The sequence below is a fragment of the Rhynchophorus ferrugineus genome, unplaced genomic scaffold (genome assembly GCF_030347505.1).
Source record: "Rhynchophorus ferrugineus isolate W39M unplaced genomic scaffold, kcgeb_rfMv2 rfM2, whole genome shotgun sequence".
Taxonomy (NCBI): Eukaryota; Metazoa; Arthropoda; class Insecta; order Coleoptera; family Curculionidae; genus Rhynchophorus; species Rhynchophorus ferrugineus.
The window spans coordinates 68,125,185-68,146,120 of record NW_027472581.1 but is presented as its reverse complement, the minus strand read 5'-3'; the positions used below and the strand labels follow the sequence as shown (position 1 = coordinate 68,146,120).

At 30.5% G+C, this 20,936-nt stretch overlaps 1 protein-coding gene across 2 annotated transcripts in view; it reads right to left on the bottom strand.

Moving 5' to 3' along the window:
• The window catches only part of Fur2 (furin-like protease 2), a 1,295,077-nt gene that overhangs the window by 58,025 nt on the left and 1,216,116 nt on the right, over positions 1-20,936 (bottom strand). For both annotated transcript variants that reach the window (XM_076396174.1, XM_076396175.1), the window contains exon 6: positions 9,762-9,896. In XM_076396174.1, the coding sequence (XP_076252289.1) occupies positions 9,762-9,896 (135 nt within the window). The remainder of the gene's footprint in view (positions 1-9,761; positions 9,897-20,936) is intronic.

Here is a 20,936-nt window from a genome sequence, read left to right as displayed (position 1 = left end):
CTGCAAAAGATGCTACCCCAATAGTAAGAGAGAAATCAGAATATGAAACAATTTACCTCCTCGAAATTACAGAAATGATCAAAGAGAGGCGAACATCTAGAAGAGTATGGCACAGAACCAGAAATGCTGCAGACAAAACTACTTTTAATAGAATTAGTAATCAGACGAATCAAAAGATCAAAGAATATAAACAGAATTGCTTTCAAAAATATGTAAGTGAATTAAGCTCAGAAGCATTGTTCGCTATGGAAAGTGACTCGAAGATTCAAGAGACCAATTATTCGGGTACCGCCAATTAAGAATGGTCGAAATGAATGAAACAATGAAAAAGTTCAATTATTCGCACAATACTTAGCTAATATATTTCAACCTAATGATATAGAATCTAAAATGAATGAACAACTTCTGTTTATCAACCAGATGTAGATCTAAATCTAATTTCTCCATTGGAAGTTGCTACCGAAATTGTTAACCCCAATCCTAAAAGGGCACCTCGAATAGATCATATTTCACCTGGATCATTCAAAGAACTGCCATGAAAATAAATCACCACGTTGACATATAATGCCTGTTTAAGACTGAAGCATGTTCGGGTATGCTTTAAAGTGGTACAAATAATTATGCTCCAAAAACCTAACAAATTTGCAGAACAAATCGAATCTTATAGGCCTATTTCGATGCTATATTTAAATTTAAAAATCATATTTAAACGTGTTAAAAATCTTGTAATAATACCAAATTTCTAGTTTGGTTTTCGAAATCAACACTCAACAATCGATCAAGTGCACAGAGTAACTGCGGCTATTCAAAAAGGGTTTGAGGAAAAAAATACTGCCCTGCAATATTCTTGGATGTCTCACAAGTCTTACACAAAATGGCGTTCTCGACATTTAAAACTATTTCGGCTGGAGTTTTACAAGGTAGCGTCTTAGGACCTCTGCTATATCTGATCTACACTGCTGACGTCCCAACGACAAAAGAAACACTACTTGGAATCTTTGCTGACGACACAATTATTATGGCAAACGACATATCTCTACCTAGGGCAAGAGAAAAAGTACAAGTGGTAGTCAACAAAATCTACAAAAGATTGTAAAAATCAACTTAATAGCTCCAAATCTGTTCAAGTTAATTTTGCATTGCGGCGAAATAATAAAAACTTAAATTATATCACTCAATGGATGCCCGATTCCTCAAGCAGAATCAGCTAAATACCTTGGCATCCATCTTAGTAATTAGATTAAATTAGAAACGGTAGATTACGGTAGATTAAATTGGAAACATCATGTTAGACGAAAAGCAAAACACATTAAAACCGAAATAAAATAACTATACTGGTTAGTCGGAAGATACTTTCAAGTTGATCTAAACTCAAGGAGATTGATTTATTAGACAATCATAAAGCCAATTTGGACCTATGGGGTGCAAATATGGGGTTGCACTAAAAATTCAAATAAACTAGTCATCCAACGCTGTCAGAACAAAATTCTTCGATTAGTTACCAATGCCTATCGCTACGTAACCAACGAAGAACTGCACGATGACCTGGAAATCAAATGGATTTGCGAAGTTATCCAAGATTTAGCTTTAAAACACGAAAGAAGATTAATAAATCATACTAACGTGGAAGCAATACAATTACTAATGTGACTCTATGGGCGCTTCAATGAAAGTTGATCAAACTACGTAAGACACTGATAGCTGTCAGGGTGCTTTTTGGAGCAATTTCTCATTCTACAGAAATGGACAGTGGCACATTTACCGTACGAGAACTATAATCCCCTGTTTTGGCCCATGATGGTAGGATATCGAGACATTTTTGCAGTAACTTTTGACTTAACTTATGGTCTTTGCTAGTGTGGTAGATGAAAATGTCATATTGATCGAATTAAACTCTATAAGGAATAGGTTTGGGTTAATGCTTAACCCTTGCGGTACTCCGTTAGTCTGGGAATATGAGGGTTTCATTTACTCTAACTCAAAATGAACGGTCACTCAGGCAGGATTGAATGAAACGGTATATTGTGCTTCCGATTTTCCATTCTTTAAGTGTTCGTATATATATATATATATATATATATATATATATATATATATATATATATATATATATATATATATAAATGATGAATATGATTTCTTAAAAGTATTTTACTAATTCATTTAGTCAGCATATAAGAAAAGGATATCAGGAGATTGAAGCGGACCAAACCATACAAACTTATATTATATAAAGTGTATACCTTTAGTATAATTAAGATTGTACTAAGCATCTCTAATAGAGATGTTATCAAAAAAAAAATAGCATAACAACCAATTTTGGGCGACCTTCAAAACATTTGCTCTGAGGTGAGATAGGCCAACATTGAATTTGTTACATCAGTTTCTCAATGTTGTAAGATTATGCGCTTTATGACTGTATAAAGAAGTAAGCTCATAAATGCATTATTGTCTTGATAATCCTTGTCGAAGGTCATGTAAATAATTGCACGAAAATATTCTAAAGTTAATTTAATTTGTTTGTCCAAGATGAATTTTCGATCGACTACACTCACCCTAACCAAGTTTACCAATGCCAAGTTTTCAATTAAAACGTTGAATGGTGTCTCAGAAATATGACTAGCAATCCCCGTATTCTATTTTGTTGTAATTGTATTTAAGATAAATTTGTATTTTTCTAAAAATAAATGGATAACCAATAAATATCAACAATTACATATTAAAATGATTTTATCTGTGTAAAAATAATAACACACATTTTATCCTTCCTCCCTTTATTTAATACTTAAATTTTATAAAAGGTGATGTACAAACACAGTATTTAAAATATTTAGCGGGCGCATTGGTGATGCGGGTTAGCTGTTGAACGGTTTGCCTCTCTGCCAAGAATGTTGCGGCTTTAAATCCCGCTCGTTCACATTCCGCAAGGTTGTTTGTGTTGTTTTCTCATATTTTTAAATTTTTCTGGAAATATGTATGCAGTAACTCTAATATTAAATAGGATGTACGTACAAGGGCTAGAAATATTATTGATTCCAGATATTAAATCAAATATAATATTATTAATTTTAAAATTCTAACAGTAGATTTGTAAGATAAAAGATTTTTAGCAAAATATTTAGATACGAAAATATTATTGTTAATGATAGCGTTCACGGTTATGTTGATTTGAAACTGGTATAGTTTTTAAAATGAAGTATTTTATATTGGACAATCAGTACACCGTTGAGGAAAAAATCCAGTGACCCAAATTGTAATAGTTTGGAAGTGTTTGTTGAAAGAAATGTGAATGAACCCTTCGCAGAGCCCTATGGAAAAATTATCTTTTTGAATAGATGACGCTTTCGGGGAATAATAGAGAGCAGCCTGAAAAATAGAAATAAACAACTAACATTGTCGGAGGCCAGATTGGTTTAGGAAAAAAGTACAAGAGGATGAAAAAGTCATGAATATAGCTTGTTAAATTGTGAATAATGGGACCATCATGTAGATAAGAAAGGATAGATACAGAGATCCATTTTTCTCATACATGCAGTACATGTAGTCACTATTCTAGTAGGCTTTTCTTTCTAGTTTCACTGGAGTACTAGAATGGTTTGGCCGCCGATTTCGAATTTGCTGAATCGATATATCATTACCGAATGTTGTATCGAAGGGAAGGAATAAATCTACCAACGACAGCATTCAAAAAACAGATGAAATATTCTTAAATCCACAAGACCTTACCTTAGATATCTAGTTATGGCGATGTAAAGGCAACAATGTATTAGCACACATTTTATACGTTGCTGGATATAAGGAGTATTTAAAGGATATTTCTCGGTATCCTTTTACAATACTTTCATAAATTGGCCTTGTGTTAAGATCATGGATGCAACTCGATGTATTTAGTACTTATGTCGTTTATATCTAATATCTTTTCGGAAGGGGACAAACAAAATAAGAAGTTAATGATTTTACTGACGTCATTTGAACATCATTATTTTTAAGACGTTGAAAATAATTGTTATTTCCATCAATGGATACTTTGTTAAACACAAGTTATACTGAACAAACTTATGATATAATATATAATTATATTTTAGCGTTAAAAGCGTCAACTACTTTTTCACTTAATTAATATTAACAGATTGATAGTATATACGAAATAAACATTTAACCAAAATATATATAAACTTTATGTATTAAAATATTATTACTTAGCCATTTCATACAATTTGCACGCACACATTTCAATTTTTTCAGAAAGTGCTTTTCAAAATTAATTAACACGCTAATTTAGTTTGCATATGATAGGTGTTGAATATTTCGTTAGATCTCAGTAATTACTGTATTAAATAGCTTTTGTCAGCTAATTGAAATTGAGTGTAACGTTGTGTAAAATATCATTTTAATACAAAAATGATGTAATCTAGATAATATATAGTAGAAACTGCCTGTCCTATGGGAATGAACAAAGGATGACCAAATATTGTCTCTGGGATCATTTATTTTGATCCGTGTCATGTGGTTTGCTTAATATGACTAATATTATGAATATAAAAAGAGGTGTTTGCAAAAATATAAATTGGTGAAAGACTTGAACAAGAAATTGATTCTCTTGTGAATAGAGGAGGCAGACAGACACGCAATAATTTAGGAATATTTTATTGTGCCTTAATTGTTGAATAAAGAAGCTGACACGTTTCTTGGATATTATAATACTGTTTAAGTCCAGCATTGGAACCTGGACTTGGGTGAAATTTAAAGTTCTCTTTATGAAATTGTCTGGAATATATTTCGATAACAGTAACTAACAGTAAACATTTGGCTGTTACTTTAGTTAATTAAAAATACTAGTTTATGTGTATTTTGGTAGACATTAGTAAGTAAAATAGATAATGTTACTGAAATTCTATAAACAAACAAATTTAATATTTCACCAGCTTGCGGAAGATTGAACAACATGAATGTATTTTTAAAGAAATATCGATTAGATAAAGGGTTTAGAAACATTCTCGTATATTACCTTGATTGGATATAGACGGAATTCAATTATTCAGAAATTTTAAGACTTGCGAAAAGAATTACTTTTGATGCAGTATTGGCCAGGATTGGTTAGAAAATCTTTCTATAATCTCCATAGGGCCTCACTTTTTAAAGCTGCTAGATACTGAAAATGTTATTAACTAATTTACAAAACGTAAATCTAGAAAACTGCGATTAAATATGTTTTATTTCGCCATTTGTTTTTTAATAATCTGTAATACATATTTTTCAAAATTTAACACTATTCTTTTGTAACTGTGAAATTTGTAACGTTAGATCTTAATGAAGATCGAATTATTGTTGTTTTTTTCAAACCATGTAAGAAGCTAAAGGGCTAGTAAGAACATAAACTTAAGGGTTTTTAAAATTTAATGTTGAAATACTTTTAGCTCAATAAAGGCGCTTGTCAGTATTTCGCATTGCTGAAATATTTTCGATATATGATATAATTATCTTATAATTGAACATGTGTTCACATTAGCAATGGTGCCTTTTTGATGTTCGATATTATTATCCATCGGAAACTGTAGAATACTGACTGGGACATCTTTAAAGAGCCTTTAAACGACTATTAATCTTAATAGTAGATATATTCTCAAAAAGAAAAAGAAGATGAGCTAAAGAAAATGAAGACCCTGCAATCATTAGATGAAAAGTTTTTTGTCTCTCCGTTTGTGCTGAATAGTACATTAAAAGTAGATCTGTTGGGTACAATGTCAGAGATAATGTCTCTTGTAGAGTGCATAGACGGTGGTCATCATTACATATGCCACAACTATACTTAGTATGATTGGACTGTACCAAAGATCTTATAAAAAATTTTGTCTTTAGTTTTGATAACAGAGGAATGGATTTTTTTTTGTTTTATGTTCGGATTTTTGAACTCGATCAGCATATTCCTTTTTAAATGCTTATTGTTTATTTTCATAATTTATTGATATAAGTAATGTTTGACCAAAACATGTTTAGGTTCCAATTTTTTTTTCCATTCAGATTCTGTTACTTTTTTCTACTATGTAAACTAATAATATATATAAGATAATTTTTATGTTAAGCTGGCCATATTTCTTAGTTGATTGTAAAGCAAAGGCTAAACTTTTAAATGGATAGTGCTAAATACAGTAAATTTTTTTTTAAACAACTTATTGGTGTATGTCACCAACAACCCCAATAAGGCGGTTGTGACAAAAATATATCTTTTTAAAATTACTTTTTTGAATAAAATATTATACTTTTAGGTGAAAATAATAGTATCAATGTGAAAAAAAACATATTGTTTCAAACTTTCATGACTTTCAAACCCCAATTAGCAGAACCGTATCTAGTCTATCTTAGAGGTTTTATAAAAGTGGAACATATAGTCTATGGAAAGTTTTTTTTTGTATATACGTCATCAAGATGTTTAATGTATTGCCTATAGCTATTTGTAAATTCGTTTTAAGAATCAGACAATATTTTCTTTCTTATTTTATTCTAGTTAAAAAAAACACAATGCTGTCTAATTAGTTCGAAGGCGTAAACGAATGAACCTGTTCTCAGACGTATACAAAATTCTTGAAAGCAATAAGAGGTTATAACTCGAACCTACAAACTATTGTGGCTGTATAATTAACTGTAGTTTTTAGATATACTATAATGTTAAAATAAATTATATTTGATAACAGTTTTGCTGAATTATTTTATTCAGATTGTAATTTTATTGTATGTTAAAACCAAACTGAATTAAAACTCAGAGTTGATGCGGCAATATTGCGAGGTTTTGACGTCACAAATTTAGGTGACGTATGTACAAAATAACTTTGAATCTACTATTTAATGTGTTTCAATTCCGCACTTGAGGTTGTAAATATCATGTTATACCTCTGTGGTAACGTTTTTTTTTTATAAATGTAGCAATATTATAAAATAATTTTCAATTGAACAGAAATAGTTTATTTATCAAGGATGTTAAGATGATTAAGAGCACAATTCAATTAGATAATAACTGCGAAACAAATTACAAGTGTCGAGGGAAAGAATCGCGAAAAATATTAAAGCCATTTATCTCTCTTTCTGTTTCCGGTCGGCACAAAAAGACGAAAGAGTTGTATTCATAAAAGATAATACGAATTAATAAAACAGTGTTTAACTTTCTGATTAAGCAGAAAACTCGAGCCGCAATCTGGAGAGTCTTTAAAGCTTCGCTGGAGGATAAATATAGTTCTCGAGAAGAGGGGGATGCTACTTTTGGACTTTACCGCTTTTACGGATGATATTTTTTATGCGGGACGTTCCCAGTTTTAACTTGAGGAAGTCGGAATTATTATTAATGCTCCCGAAAACGTCTTTCATGAATTTTATACCGGATGATTGTTTAGTACCACTAACATTTAAAAAAGCTCAATGCTATTTGTAATATATGCATCTTTATAAGTTCAGAAGCCGGCATTTTCCTACATATTTTAAACACTATTCAACACTACATTATTTTATTTTATTATTATATTATATTTTATATTATTTATATTATTTCAAAAGTGCGATTATCCATTCCTTTTAGTCTAGTAAATGGAAAATATGATAACCGAAAGCTCGAGGCAGTAAATTCATTAGTGGGGTTTGTGGATCAAGAATAGGAGCAAAAATTGCAGTAGGGATAATAGTTGATCATATTTGGTGATATAGTAATTACATTTTTATTATCTCATTTTATTCAATAATATTTTAAATAAATGTTTTAAGTAAAGTGTTATTTCAAAAAAAAATCAATGTTTATTTCCCTCTTTATATATATTTTCAACATTAAATCAAATATTTATCAAATTTGTGTATATTTGTTTATAAAAAATATATTATATATAGAAAAGGAGTAAGTAAATGAAGCTGTATATACGCTACAAATCCGGAGATGTAAGTGTATGTTAAGTAATGTATCCTGTAATTATAATGCAAGAGAATGATGGGACCAAATATAAGAAAGATCTGTGATAGTAAATATTGACAAATTAACAATTTTTAGATATATTCGGACGAGGAGACTGGGTGCCACATAAATTATAATACGTAATAAGAACAATATAAAACAAATATCAATATTTAAATGCATTACTGGAAAAAAAAAACAGGAAAGTGAACAAAAAAAAAAGGAAAATCGAGGTGTGCTATGTAAATGAAACAAATTTGTATTCGTGTATTTTCGTAGAACTTTAATTATAGGAAGAAACGAACCCAATAAATACTCAGTTGTAATTACTACGAGATATTTCTAACGGTCATTGAATGGAGAGGGTTACTACCAAACTGACCAAGTTAATTGAACGGCATAATCGCTGCAGATACTCAGTTGTTGGCCGCATCGACAGCTTAACGATGACCATTTATTAAGCGGCTGGAAAGAATGGTAGTTTTCATGGTTCGCTAAAAACGTGCGGTAAGTTTAAACTATCGGAGAAATAAAACCGATTTGTTAGCGCTGCTCTACGGTCTGGGTCCGGAACGATTTTCTAGCCGGCTCGGAATCGCGAGCCCAAGACTTATAGCAGTTTGCTGTTGCACGAGGCTTTGGCGCAGTGGGCTAAATTGGCTCGAGGAAAAATGGAAATTAAATATCAAATTGTAAGGGTTTTCACGCAAAGAAACAACGCTGTATTTCACAGTTTCTCTGCTTGAAGAGTACATTTAATGATATATATAATATATATATATATATATATATATATATATATATATATTGTGTTGAGAACTATCGACTGTTTCAATCGTACTTTTAGTTACTATTTTTAATTCTGCTTGTTTCATTCGACTGATGTTTAACGCTCTCTTTCTGTCTCCCCAGCCGCGACATTGACAAAAATGTACCCAATCTATGCTTACATAGATTTATATGTAATATATGTAGTTTTATGATTTTTTTTAATATTATAGCATTTTGTTGCGATATTTTTCAAGATTGTTAATGTAATAGGGTAGAAAGGTAGAAGAACTTGGGAATGATAAATATTAAAATATTTTGACTGTTTTTATGCCAACGATAGGTAATATTTATTTATAGATTACTCTCTCGATTTTTGTTAAACAATATTTCGATTCAATAATAAATAAAGCATTTATATCATTTCATTCAGGTAATTTTTAATTATGTCATGGATTAGTTTTTTTCTATGATTAGGTATATGTTTAATTTTAATATAGTATTTATGGTTATTGTACATTTTTAGTTTTTAGGTTTTGTTTAAGTCATAGTGTATATTTATTATAGTATATTATTTAAAAATAGCAATTAACATATTAAAAAACAATAAAAGTTTTGTGGGGTATTATTCTATTCGGAAGTGCTTTATAGGTGTGCTTTTTTTTCTCTATATACTTATTTATTCTTATACTTATACTTGTGGAAGTTCAGTTTCAATAAATACACACCCACCACCTCGTTATTCTATCGAAATATTAAAAGCAACCTGCATATATATATAACGAATACACCATTTTGCCATTTTTACATAGATTAAAATTCTGTGTTTGCATTGATGTTGTTCGTTGTATTAATCTGATTTGGGAATTATATAAATTGGAAATATAATAATAACGAAATATAGAAAATGTAATATAATATATTGGATATTTTGTTTTTAAATAAATCCCCTCAAATATTCAATGCAGAAAGATTAATATTAATCCGTAAATAATAGATTTGTACAAAAACATCAGTAACTCTATTTAAATAATTATGTGACAGAATAATTTACTGTACTTACATAATTTTGTTGTAGATCTGGATGGTTGGTTTGAATTCCGTCATCTAAAATGGATACTACTACCCCTTTGCCGGTGTATCCCTTTTTCCAGGCTGGTCCTAAGTTCATATCAAAACCATCTTTGGCACCGCCATTCTAAAACAATAAATAATATAAGTTATATTTGTGTATTTGATGATATATGCCATATTATATATAGGCTGGAAACTAATTAAAAGAATTTTTTATTCTTCTATTTATGTTTAGGATGTCAGAGACATAAATTGGAAACATTGTTAAATATGTTTATACATTTCTTATATTTATTTCCCAAAATACCATTTTTAAAAAACATCTGCCTTTTTAAAGCTTTATGGCGGTATTTCGGAATTCTATGGCAGGACATTTTATTGCCACTGCCTGGCCTCTAGTTTACGTGGGAAAGGAAAAACCCTTATAAGTGGACTGTTAGTTCCAAGAAAAGGTGATTGTCAGATACCGCATAGTTTTAGAGTGGATATGACATACACGCCACTTTAAATGGGGCGAATCAAAAGGTTCGCACGCATCTAATCCCCCAGAGATATGCTCCATAGTTTATAAGAAACGTCAACACTCATCTTGAATCAGGCATCCCGTTCGTGAAGAGTTTTACGAATATGCTCAGTGTAAGGTTCTCCCTAGCCGCCTTAGAACACGATAACAACTTGATAAAATCCCTACCCATCTACAAACCCCGGTAGATAACCAACTACGACAATCCTAACCGTAAACCAGGGTCTCTGTTGCCCGCACAACACTTCTCTATCCCGAACCTGAAGCGACATCAGCAAAAGACCATTTGATTTTAGCTGGTCATTCTAGAAAAAAGAAAAAAAAAGTTCGCAAGCATTCACGATGAGTATCCACGACCATTTCGCAATAAATTATTCATGATAAATTTATATTCATGACCATTCGTTTATTAGTTATTAATCAAGTTTGTAAAATAAATTCGATCCGTATGATCGAAGGTAATTAGTAATATAAGTTATTAATATAAGTAATATAAGTTATTAAGAAACAAATTACTGTTATTTAAAGAAAGATCCCCAAGAACTAGTTAATGTTAGTTTCACGAATCACTGACATCTTTAAAAACAACTTATTTTTGACCCTATTAAACCAACGTTCCGGAAATTATTTATGAAGTAAACAACTAATTCAACATGGTCCTTCTAGCTGGATAGAAGTAGCAGATATCGATTAAATCATTTGCAAAATTTATTATTTTAATTTATTATTAACTATAATAAATTATGTCACATAATATTAATATAATTAAGTAGTATCTTTTAGATATGTAGTCAGTCAGTCAGATTTTGTATAGCGCTATCACACATGATTCATTGTTGTTTAAAATAAATATAGATTTATTTCGGCATAACTTGGTTGATGATAAGATTGGGTTGATATGGGTTGTTCAAGTTAATACCAATTGCTAGATCTCAAGCCTTTAGACTTCTGAATAACCAAGCAAAGGCGTATGTGACATTGAAACCAGCGCGATGTAGCTGCGCGATTTTGATAAACATATTTTTTTTTGTGCGAGGGCTATTATTTATATATCTGGTCTAATAATGATCATAATTGAATGTATATTTTTCCAAAAGCTACTTAAATACGTGCTTTGAACGAAACAACCAAAAATGTCATTGGATGCCAAACCAGGACTGTATGGGTGAATGACCAATCAATTTGATATTTTGCTCGGCAAACATTTCCATCCTGAGTGCTTGCTTATCGTGATGGACGACGATGTGCAAATGGTCGTATATCATTCAGAATTGGCCGTACTGTCCAAAAGCCAATTGACTGATAGTACCAAAGAAACAGATAACCATTTGTTTCAAGGTACTTTTTCCACTAACAATCTTTTGGGTATAGCTCGCCTTGGAAGGCACAAATACACACAATTTCTCTTTTGTTTTGGGATCATAGGTTCATATCATCTACTTTGACTTCACTAATGCCTAAAGCTCAATATTACTATGTAACATGACCATCTTACTTTATAAGTATATTTTTCCTAATTTCAGAAAGTAATATATTAGAATTCCCTTAATGATTTTATTCTTATAGCAGATTTTTAAAATATAAAATAATATGATATAATAATATAATTTTGAGAAAATTACAATAGATGGCATGGCAAAAACTATCTACTTATGCTATATTGCACAACACATTTTAATTATTTGTTATATGTCAATTTAACGAAGTATGCTCTTTCCAGTTTTATGTTCTCTAAAATCCTATATAAAAGAAAACATTTGGTCTATGTGGAAAATATGGCCTAAAAATAATATAATAATAAATAATTAATTTACATCTCTCTAAAATATTTAGTAGATTGTAAATGCTTTCTGGTGTATAACTTTTAATTTATCTCACGAGTTGACAGAATCAGTATCTAACGATAAAAAGTTCTGAAATTCAAGAGATCATCAAAGATGTTATGTCCTTTCGTAAGATATGTTGCTTTCTATTTATAATAAATCTCAATTAATATTGTATAGTTAAATTTTGTTTAAATAAGTTTCGTTTGATCATTTACTGTAGTTGTATGGTCTTTAAGATTCTGAAACTTCTCATAACATTTGGCTAAACAGACCTCACCTTAAAGTTGAAGACTCTCAGTAACTTGTTTAGAACTTGAATTGTAATTCTATTGGTAAAATAATAGACCATGACCCACTTTTACTACAGTAACTTTAACATTAAGAAATACTGTTTATTATTAAATATAATGAAGCTGCCTTTTAGCCATTGGCTGCTCAAGAATTAGAGTTAGAAATAAAATATAACTTAAATTATATCAGATAATATTTAAGATTTTCCTGAACTAATTTATATAAAATCTAGACTTTAGTAAGTTAATTCATAATTGTTAAAGTTAAAGTTGTGAAATTAAAGGAGTATGAACACTATTTAATTGAACTTTATTGGAAATTTTAAATGCATATGTACATTATCTGTTTCCAAGCATCCTTAATATGTCAAGAAAAATGCAAAAAGACTGGGAAGCTGAGGTAAACTGAAAGATGAAGCTAAAACGAACTTTTTACGGACTTGTTATTACGAGATATATGCTGGAAAAATGTGAAGTTATACTGGTGCCACTTTATACAATAAAATTTCAACAGGTAATAAGTTGGAATATGATAAGTGTCGACAGCGCTAGGCTTTAGACTCTCTACTATGTACGAATATCTTTTCGAATATTTTAAATAAAAAAATGAATAATTAAAATCGTGTGTGTTTTATACAGTCCAACAAAATACGTAGGTTATACAAAATAAGTTCTAAACGGTTTTTAGGGACTTTTAGCGCTTTCTGAGTAGTAATACTTTATTATATTATATTACACTATTATGAACATATTATTAGATACAAATAATTTATAACATTTTAAACAATAATATTTTTGACCTTTTACGTGCATATTTCCTTTCCGTAATACATTAAAATAAAACGAAATTTTCGCCATACAAAATATCCGTTCGAATCAAAGCAAACAACCATAAATTAAGCGATGCGATACCTCGCAGTAATTGTAATTTATGTAGATAGAAGGCCAGATGTGAACAAGAAACTTTAAATTGTTATTCGCCAGTACTTAATTTAACTTTGGTAAATTTCTTGAATTTATCAACTTTTCTCCCCTACGTGTTATAAAGCCTCTGTATGGATGTCGTCGCTACGAACTGCATACAACTTATGAAATATGGCGTAGTTTTGCACGGCATACCCTAAAATATGTATAGTAGGTCGAATAAGGCAATTTAACCAGAAATTTTGTTCTATAATAAATTTTAAACATGTTAATAATTCGCCAATTTTATATAGATTTGATTTTAATTTGATTCAAAATTATTAATTGATTTAATTACTGATAGAAAAATAATTTATCAATAAAAGAAGGCACTAAAAAGAACTTCAATATTAGTAAAAGGAATTGAAGGATTGAAGATGCTTAAAATCCCATAGTTAGGAACTCTAGTCAGTCGTGGATTATTGGGGACACCAACACCTTTATGAAGGAAATTATTCTATGCAGATACATTATAAGATACAATTACACTGACAGATATTTTTACTACTAACTCAATCTGTCCAGACAAGACAACGACCACTTATATCTGTTTGGGACATAAAGCAGAAGGGAGGTGTTGATAGCGTGACTAATGTGACACTATATTCTCTAAGAATCGGTGTAGATTGATGCGTTTATATTGTAATGGTATCCTTTATATTAGAATAGGATTGGTAGTGTTATTTGTTTCGTGGATTCAATAATCATCATCAATTCACTACTTCTTCCCGTTAAAATAAAATTGAATTTAAATACATTTTTAGTTTTTAAACCTTCACGTAACTTATATACCTTTACTAAACATGTATATTCTATTTTGTATAATTTAAAGTCACCTTTCTACCAACTAGGGTTTATCTAGACTGGTTCTACTGAACAACGTGGGCTTCGAACCACGATCCTCATCATTAAGTCTACCGACTAGCGAGAGACCAATTTGGTGCTGACAGCTTGGTTACTAGCGCGACTGGGATCATTTTCCTTGTTGAATTTTGCAGAACTGTTTGTTTCAATATAGCTTTAACATTTGAAATTAGTATCACACTTTTTTTATCAAAAATATAGATATTTACAATATCGAAAAAACCGAAATGACTGTAATAAAGAATCAGAAATAATAATTTATAATAATAATATTCCATAGAAACATTATTAAAAATACATACATTTTAAAATTAAAAGTGACATTACTAGGATTTTACCAGACAAAACACTGACAAGTGACGTCGTGTTCTTTCCAGTCCCTTTCTTAACAATCATTCAAAACGTGGAACTTGGTTTAAACTTTTTAGCGAGGTTCGATTTTATTTTGATTATTTATCTTATATTTCACAGTTAAAAAATTGGTTTTGTATAACCAACAGAAAGAAAAATTCCAGACACACTCACCAAGAAATTTAGTAGAGTAGTGAAGAATATTAAGTAAAAATACTATCAGTATAACACGTGGCAAGAAAATCAATAACTGCAGTTAATAACCCAACAATTAATGAAATCATGTGCGCTATATTTGCTAAGATTTTACGACCATAATTTTAAGATATATATGCAAATGTATTTGACAGGGCTACCAAAATATTCAGTTCACATAGTTGATAGTAACTACAAGATAAAAAATATTTAAACTATATACATTTATGATGGATGTATGATTTTTTAAACAAGAGACGCAAAGTATATATCCCAATCTGTTTAAAGTGGCAATGAGTCACCTAACAATTGTGTACCCAAAGGCAAAGGCAGCGGCTACTATAACTCAAAGAGGAAACCAGCTACATGAAAATAGAGTATCAAAGTTAATGTTTTTAAGTTCGATGACTGGCACAAAATACTGGGTCTACTAAAATGTTTTTAATTAATTATACAACAATAAGAAACGACTAAAACTAACTAAATTGACTTTTGACTACCCATAGTATGTATACATCTTGCATACCTAGTTATTTTAAATCGTCTATTCTGAATCCTTTTAAAGATCTTCAATAGTCACTCACTCCTTCATGAAAAGTCCTACTAATTTTTTTCCATATAAATATGTTTGATGTTATGCACATTTAAAGTGCAACCTTTAAAATACAATGTCAACAAATCTAATTAATCACTTAATAACTTTGCTATTCGTGATATATTTTGCTTACTCATATCTAATTAAACCATAACTGTTACCTTGCACCGAACAAATTGCAAGTATGTCAGTGCTTTAGCTATGAACCATTACCGTTTGCACGATCCATTTACCTACAAAAGTTTCTTTAATCATTGTTTGATTTATGTTCGCATTTCAGGACTCATTCTCTCCCGAACGGCATATCGACATGAGAAAGTTATGAAAATTGCCCGAAGAAAACTTCGCAGGAAATAAATGGAAACTAGGCAATGGTATAATGCGTTTCCCATCGCCATTTATCCAAAGAGAAATAGCAAATATAGATTTTTCAATAAATACATTTGAACAAACGTATTAAATGGAGCAATTTATACACTTAAAAATACTTATTAGATGCTTCGAAAAACCCATGATCTGATGTATCTATGATATATTGAAAGTTTTAGACAATAGCGGTTAAGTTTCATAGCATTAGATATTTTATATTTTTAAAACAAATGTTGTAGCTTCTAGATAATGATGTAGTACCATCATATCGTATCATCATCATATGTCTGAGGAAAATAAAACCTAGTCTTATATGATGGCTTTAAACGAAGCTCTAAAATATTTGATTGTCATTGTTGGATGAGGAAATTCTTATTTCGTTTTATAAAAACATTCTCCATATTTTTTATAATATTTTTCCATCTGAACAGGGGATAACAAAAACGTGTCAATGCGTAAAACGAAATACTTTCACTTTGAGCCTATTGCAGATCTTTGCTTTCATTCAGGCTTCTATTCCTTGTATGCAAACCATCATGTTTTGACTATAGTCTTGATCGTGTGTCCAAATTTCAATATGGTTTAATGTATAATAAATAATTATATATCATAACAGATTAACTTTTTTAATAATATAATAATATATCTCTAATATATCCAAAAAATTAAGTAGTCTTAAGCCCATATAATTATTCGGATAATTACACAATGTTTTTTTCGTTAATGCAATGAGGGGGTTCAAAGAAGTTATTAAATTTTTAATTGTTGACACTTTAACAAATATGCTCTTACTTGGACAATAAGTACTATTCAAATCCTGAATTGCTTTGCATCAAAATTTCTAGTATATTGAACTTCGGTCTCTCTCCAAACTGAAACTCTCTTAAATCTCTAAAAAGTTTGAATTCAGTAGCTATTATTTGAGTGGTTGATCAACTATTAAATAATTTATTCAAGAATAAAAGTATATCGATGTTTACATAGCTTCTTACAACAAATGATAATAATGTCTTTAATACTTAATCCAGTTAGTTTGGGATTGTTAACATTATCAAACATTTTTTAAAGGCAGCTAAATACTTCTTTGGAGTAAAACGATTCTGAATTTCTTTACTATCTGTGCAAACAACATTTCCTAGATGGAGAATTCACTTTATTTATTGGACTACCGACCGTATAATTATGAACAAATAACTTAATCTCTAATTGTTATAAAAATCTAAACGTACTATTCTTTATGTCAGGTAAACTGAAAATGATGCTCGGAATAAATAAACAAAAAACGCACCATAGATACAAAGTGAAGCAATAAGATCACGTTGCTTCTTTTAGTATAGCGTTCAGCTCTTACTGTTCAAAGTAGTGATATCTAGATATTGGACGTTGTGAAATATTTCCCTAAAATCTCCTATAAAGTTAAATCTTTATTTCTCTGTGGCTGTATTTTCCAGTCTCTAGTCCGCCTGTCGATTTTCTTAACATTTACATATAGTTTTTCTTTGGCCCCAGGGAGACATAATATTTTTATCATAGCTACAAAATAACATAGAAATTGAGTCAAATAGAAAACAAATAAGAAAAATAACACAATGACGCCACAATTGTTAATTAGCGCTAAATACATATATTCATTACAACAAAGTCATGCTATTATATGTTGTGGGATCAGAAAGGTGTGACAAATCAATAAGTTGTAATAAACTGTTGTTCGTTAGGAATGTTTCTTGAAGTAAGTTCCCATGATAAAATTGCATAAACTGAAATATTAATATTTTACCTACCCTAAATCTCGTTTCATATTCACTCAGGTATTTGTAAATTGTTTTTTTAAACAGGAATTTTTAAACTACCGATTTTAACAGGTCAATTGAAAAGTCCCTGGGCTACCATGTTAAAACACTTTTTTTGGCAAAATTAGTCTTTTTTATTCAACACAATTTCCTTCAAAGGGTAGTATACTAACTATAGAGACACTCCAACTTGTCGATACAATTTTTGTAGTACGATTTGTCCTTTGCTTCAAACTCAGACCCAGTTTCGGCGATCACCTCTTCATTCGACGAAAATTTTTTCCCAGCGAGAATTATTTTGAGATCTGACAACAGAAAATAGTCGCTGGTGGCCAGATCTGGAGAAAATGGTAGACGAGGAAGCAATTCGAAGCCCAATTCATGGATCTATGCCATCGTTTTCACTGACTTGTGACACGGTTCATTGTCTTGGCGAAGCAGTACTTTCTTTTTCTTCAAATGCGTGTAATAGTCACTGTTGATGGTCGTTTTTTTTTGAAAATTGTACCATGCACATCTCAAAATACAGACGCCATAACCCTGCCAGCCGACTGTTGCGTTTTCCTATGCTTTGGAGCGGGTTCATCGTGTGCAGCCCCCTCGGATAACTGTCAATTGGACTTCGGAGTGAAATGATGGAGCCATGTTTCATCCATTGTTATATATCGACGCAAAAACTCGAGTATATTACGCTTGATCATCTTTAAACTTTTTTTAAAAACTTTTTATCTTTAGAGTGTCTGCTATTTCATTAAATTTCCATTTACGGGCACTCAAAATCATTTTGTGGATTTTATTAATGTTTTCGTCGGTAACAACCTCTTTTGGGCGTCCATTGCGTTCACCGCCTTTGGTGCTTATTTCACCACGTCTAAACTTAGCATACCAATCCTTGATGGTTGATTTTTCTGGGGCAGTCTCCGAAAACCCGGCATCAAGCCAAGTTTTGCTTCAACTGTATTTTTTCCCTTCAAAAAGCAATATTTTATCAACACGCGAAATTCCTTTTTATCCATTTTTTCACAATAACAAAAGTCGCTTGACTCAAAATGCTACAATCCACAAACTAATGACCCGACAGCTGTTAAATATATACATGGATCTTACGCAGGTTACGGCAAACTAGGAGTCAGACCAGGGACTTTCCAATTGACCTGATAATGTGCTTAAAATACCTAACTGAATGTTACAGCTCTTAAACAATTAAAGATTAGGGAACCTATGACTAGACAAACTTTGTGTCTTTTCCCATATAAAATGATATGAACGAAGCTTGGATATAGCACATTGTTTCGTACGAAATCAGGTTAAAAGTCCATTTAGATATTAACATTTCATACAATTAGAAAAGTTATATGGAACGGCTGGTTTGGAAGGGCCAAAGTGAAAAGGTAATTCATATTAAATTTCTGTTCGTATGGCAGACAACCGTTTGGCTAGTGGAAAACATGGTAATGGAATATGGAGAGATCGGTCCTTTAAAAGCTATTATAAAGTAAATTTAATTTTATCGCAAAATTTAGTTTCCATTAAAATATTAGTATAATATAAAAGAGCAGTAGAATATATATGGAGTATATCAGTCTTGACGAAAATTGAATTCAGACTAGAATATATTTAAGTAGCATTGTAATATATTGTATGATGAATAGAGCTCCCGCGTTTGTGATTTTTATTCATAATGGAGTAGCAGTATATAACAAAGGGTATCTATTAACATTAACTATTAGTTAATTTTATACATGTTATATTAATAATTGTTTTGTGAGGATCAGAATGGTGTAAGTGAAGCTGTGGTGATAAAACGGACATCCTTATTATGTTATAAACCTTTTTAGTCTATTTAACAGTGCGAAAAGATAAAGGGTGATAGAATAAGTTAAAATACTATAAATGTGACGAGCATGATAAGCATAATACTGGTAGCTGGTGATGCAATCAAGACATATCATACATTGATATAAGATATCTGATATAAGCTGACTTCGAATGATAAATAATATTCTGAACAAAATCATAAAATAAATAACGAAGTTGATATTTAACATGAAAACAGCATAATTAATAATCTTAAATGTATTAGACAAATATACAAATATTTATGACATTGACTATCCGGTTATCTGTTTTTAAAACTACCTGAATGGTGAAGGAACGTTTGTTTTTAAAAGAATACAATTTCTAAAAACATAATAAAACCAAGGGAGAATTATTATAAAACAATTTGTGTATTTTGATGAGACCTGAATATTTCAGAATGGTACATTGGGTCATACATGACAAGATGATAATAAATATGGCGTAAAGGTAACAAAAGTTGATGGAAAAAGGTGAACGTGGGAAAAACTATCGATTAGGTTTTGTTAGTCATAACATTCATTGCAGACATAACTTTATGCCATGAATGCCTTTATGCCTTTATTCCAAGTGCTGAATTAGTGTTTTCCTCAAAGTCCAAAACTACCATGGAGAAATGACTTGTTTTTGCAATAGTTTAAAAATAAGCTTTTAAAGTACTTATAGTACACTAATTACTGGAACTATAGTTACACAAATAATATCATAGTGGACAAGATCCCAACAAGTGCATCAACAAAGGTCACAATTAAGGAATGAGCACATAAAATAAGTTTTGAAGAAACCATGTTAAAGAATGAACTATTTCAAATTGTTATTAGGTAAATATAAATGAAATATCTCATTGCTTTTTTGCAATTAACTTTTTTAGAAATAAGCCCGAAAAAAGATATACAATAGATCAGATGGCTGAACAATATAGTCACATATTATTACAACTTACTCCCTATCACTGTACATTCAAACCAATCGAGTTGATATGGATAAACTGTTTCGATATGTGGAACGAAGCATTGTCGATCATAACACCTTAGATTTTGGGTGAACTCGATAAGACATACAGAAGAAGTAATTGACAAATGGTGGATTCGTGAATATGTTTTAGATAGATTGGAAATTAACAGTTCAGTTATTAACAGTTAGAAATTCCTGGGACAGAGTAATGAGAGTTTCTGTAGAAACAACTAGAGATATGCACATAATTAATAGAATATAACTGTAGAAACTGGTATTGTAGGGTGTGAAAGATTTGTGTGCATAGATACGATTGTAATTGTTGAGAATTAAACATGAACATTAGGTTAGAATGTATGAGGAGAAAATTAATACTAACTATTTTATAGATATGGTAAATGCATTCAGTGGTTAATTTTATCAAGAATGGTGTACACAGATAGTAGCATAAGAAATAAAAAATACAGTGATATCAAGATGACTTGACAAGTAAACACAGCATCGAAGGAAACAAGAACTAAGCGTAAATGGTAAATATGCTCTCTAATGAAAGTAAGATATGTTAATTGGATATACAATTGTTAATT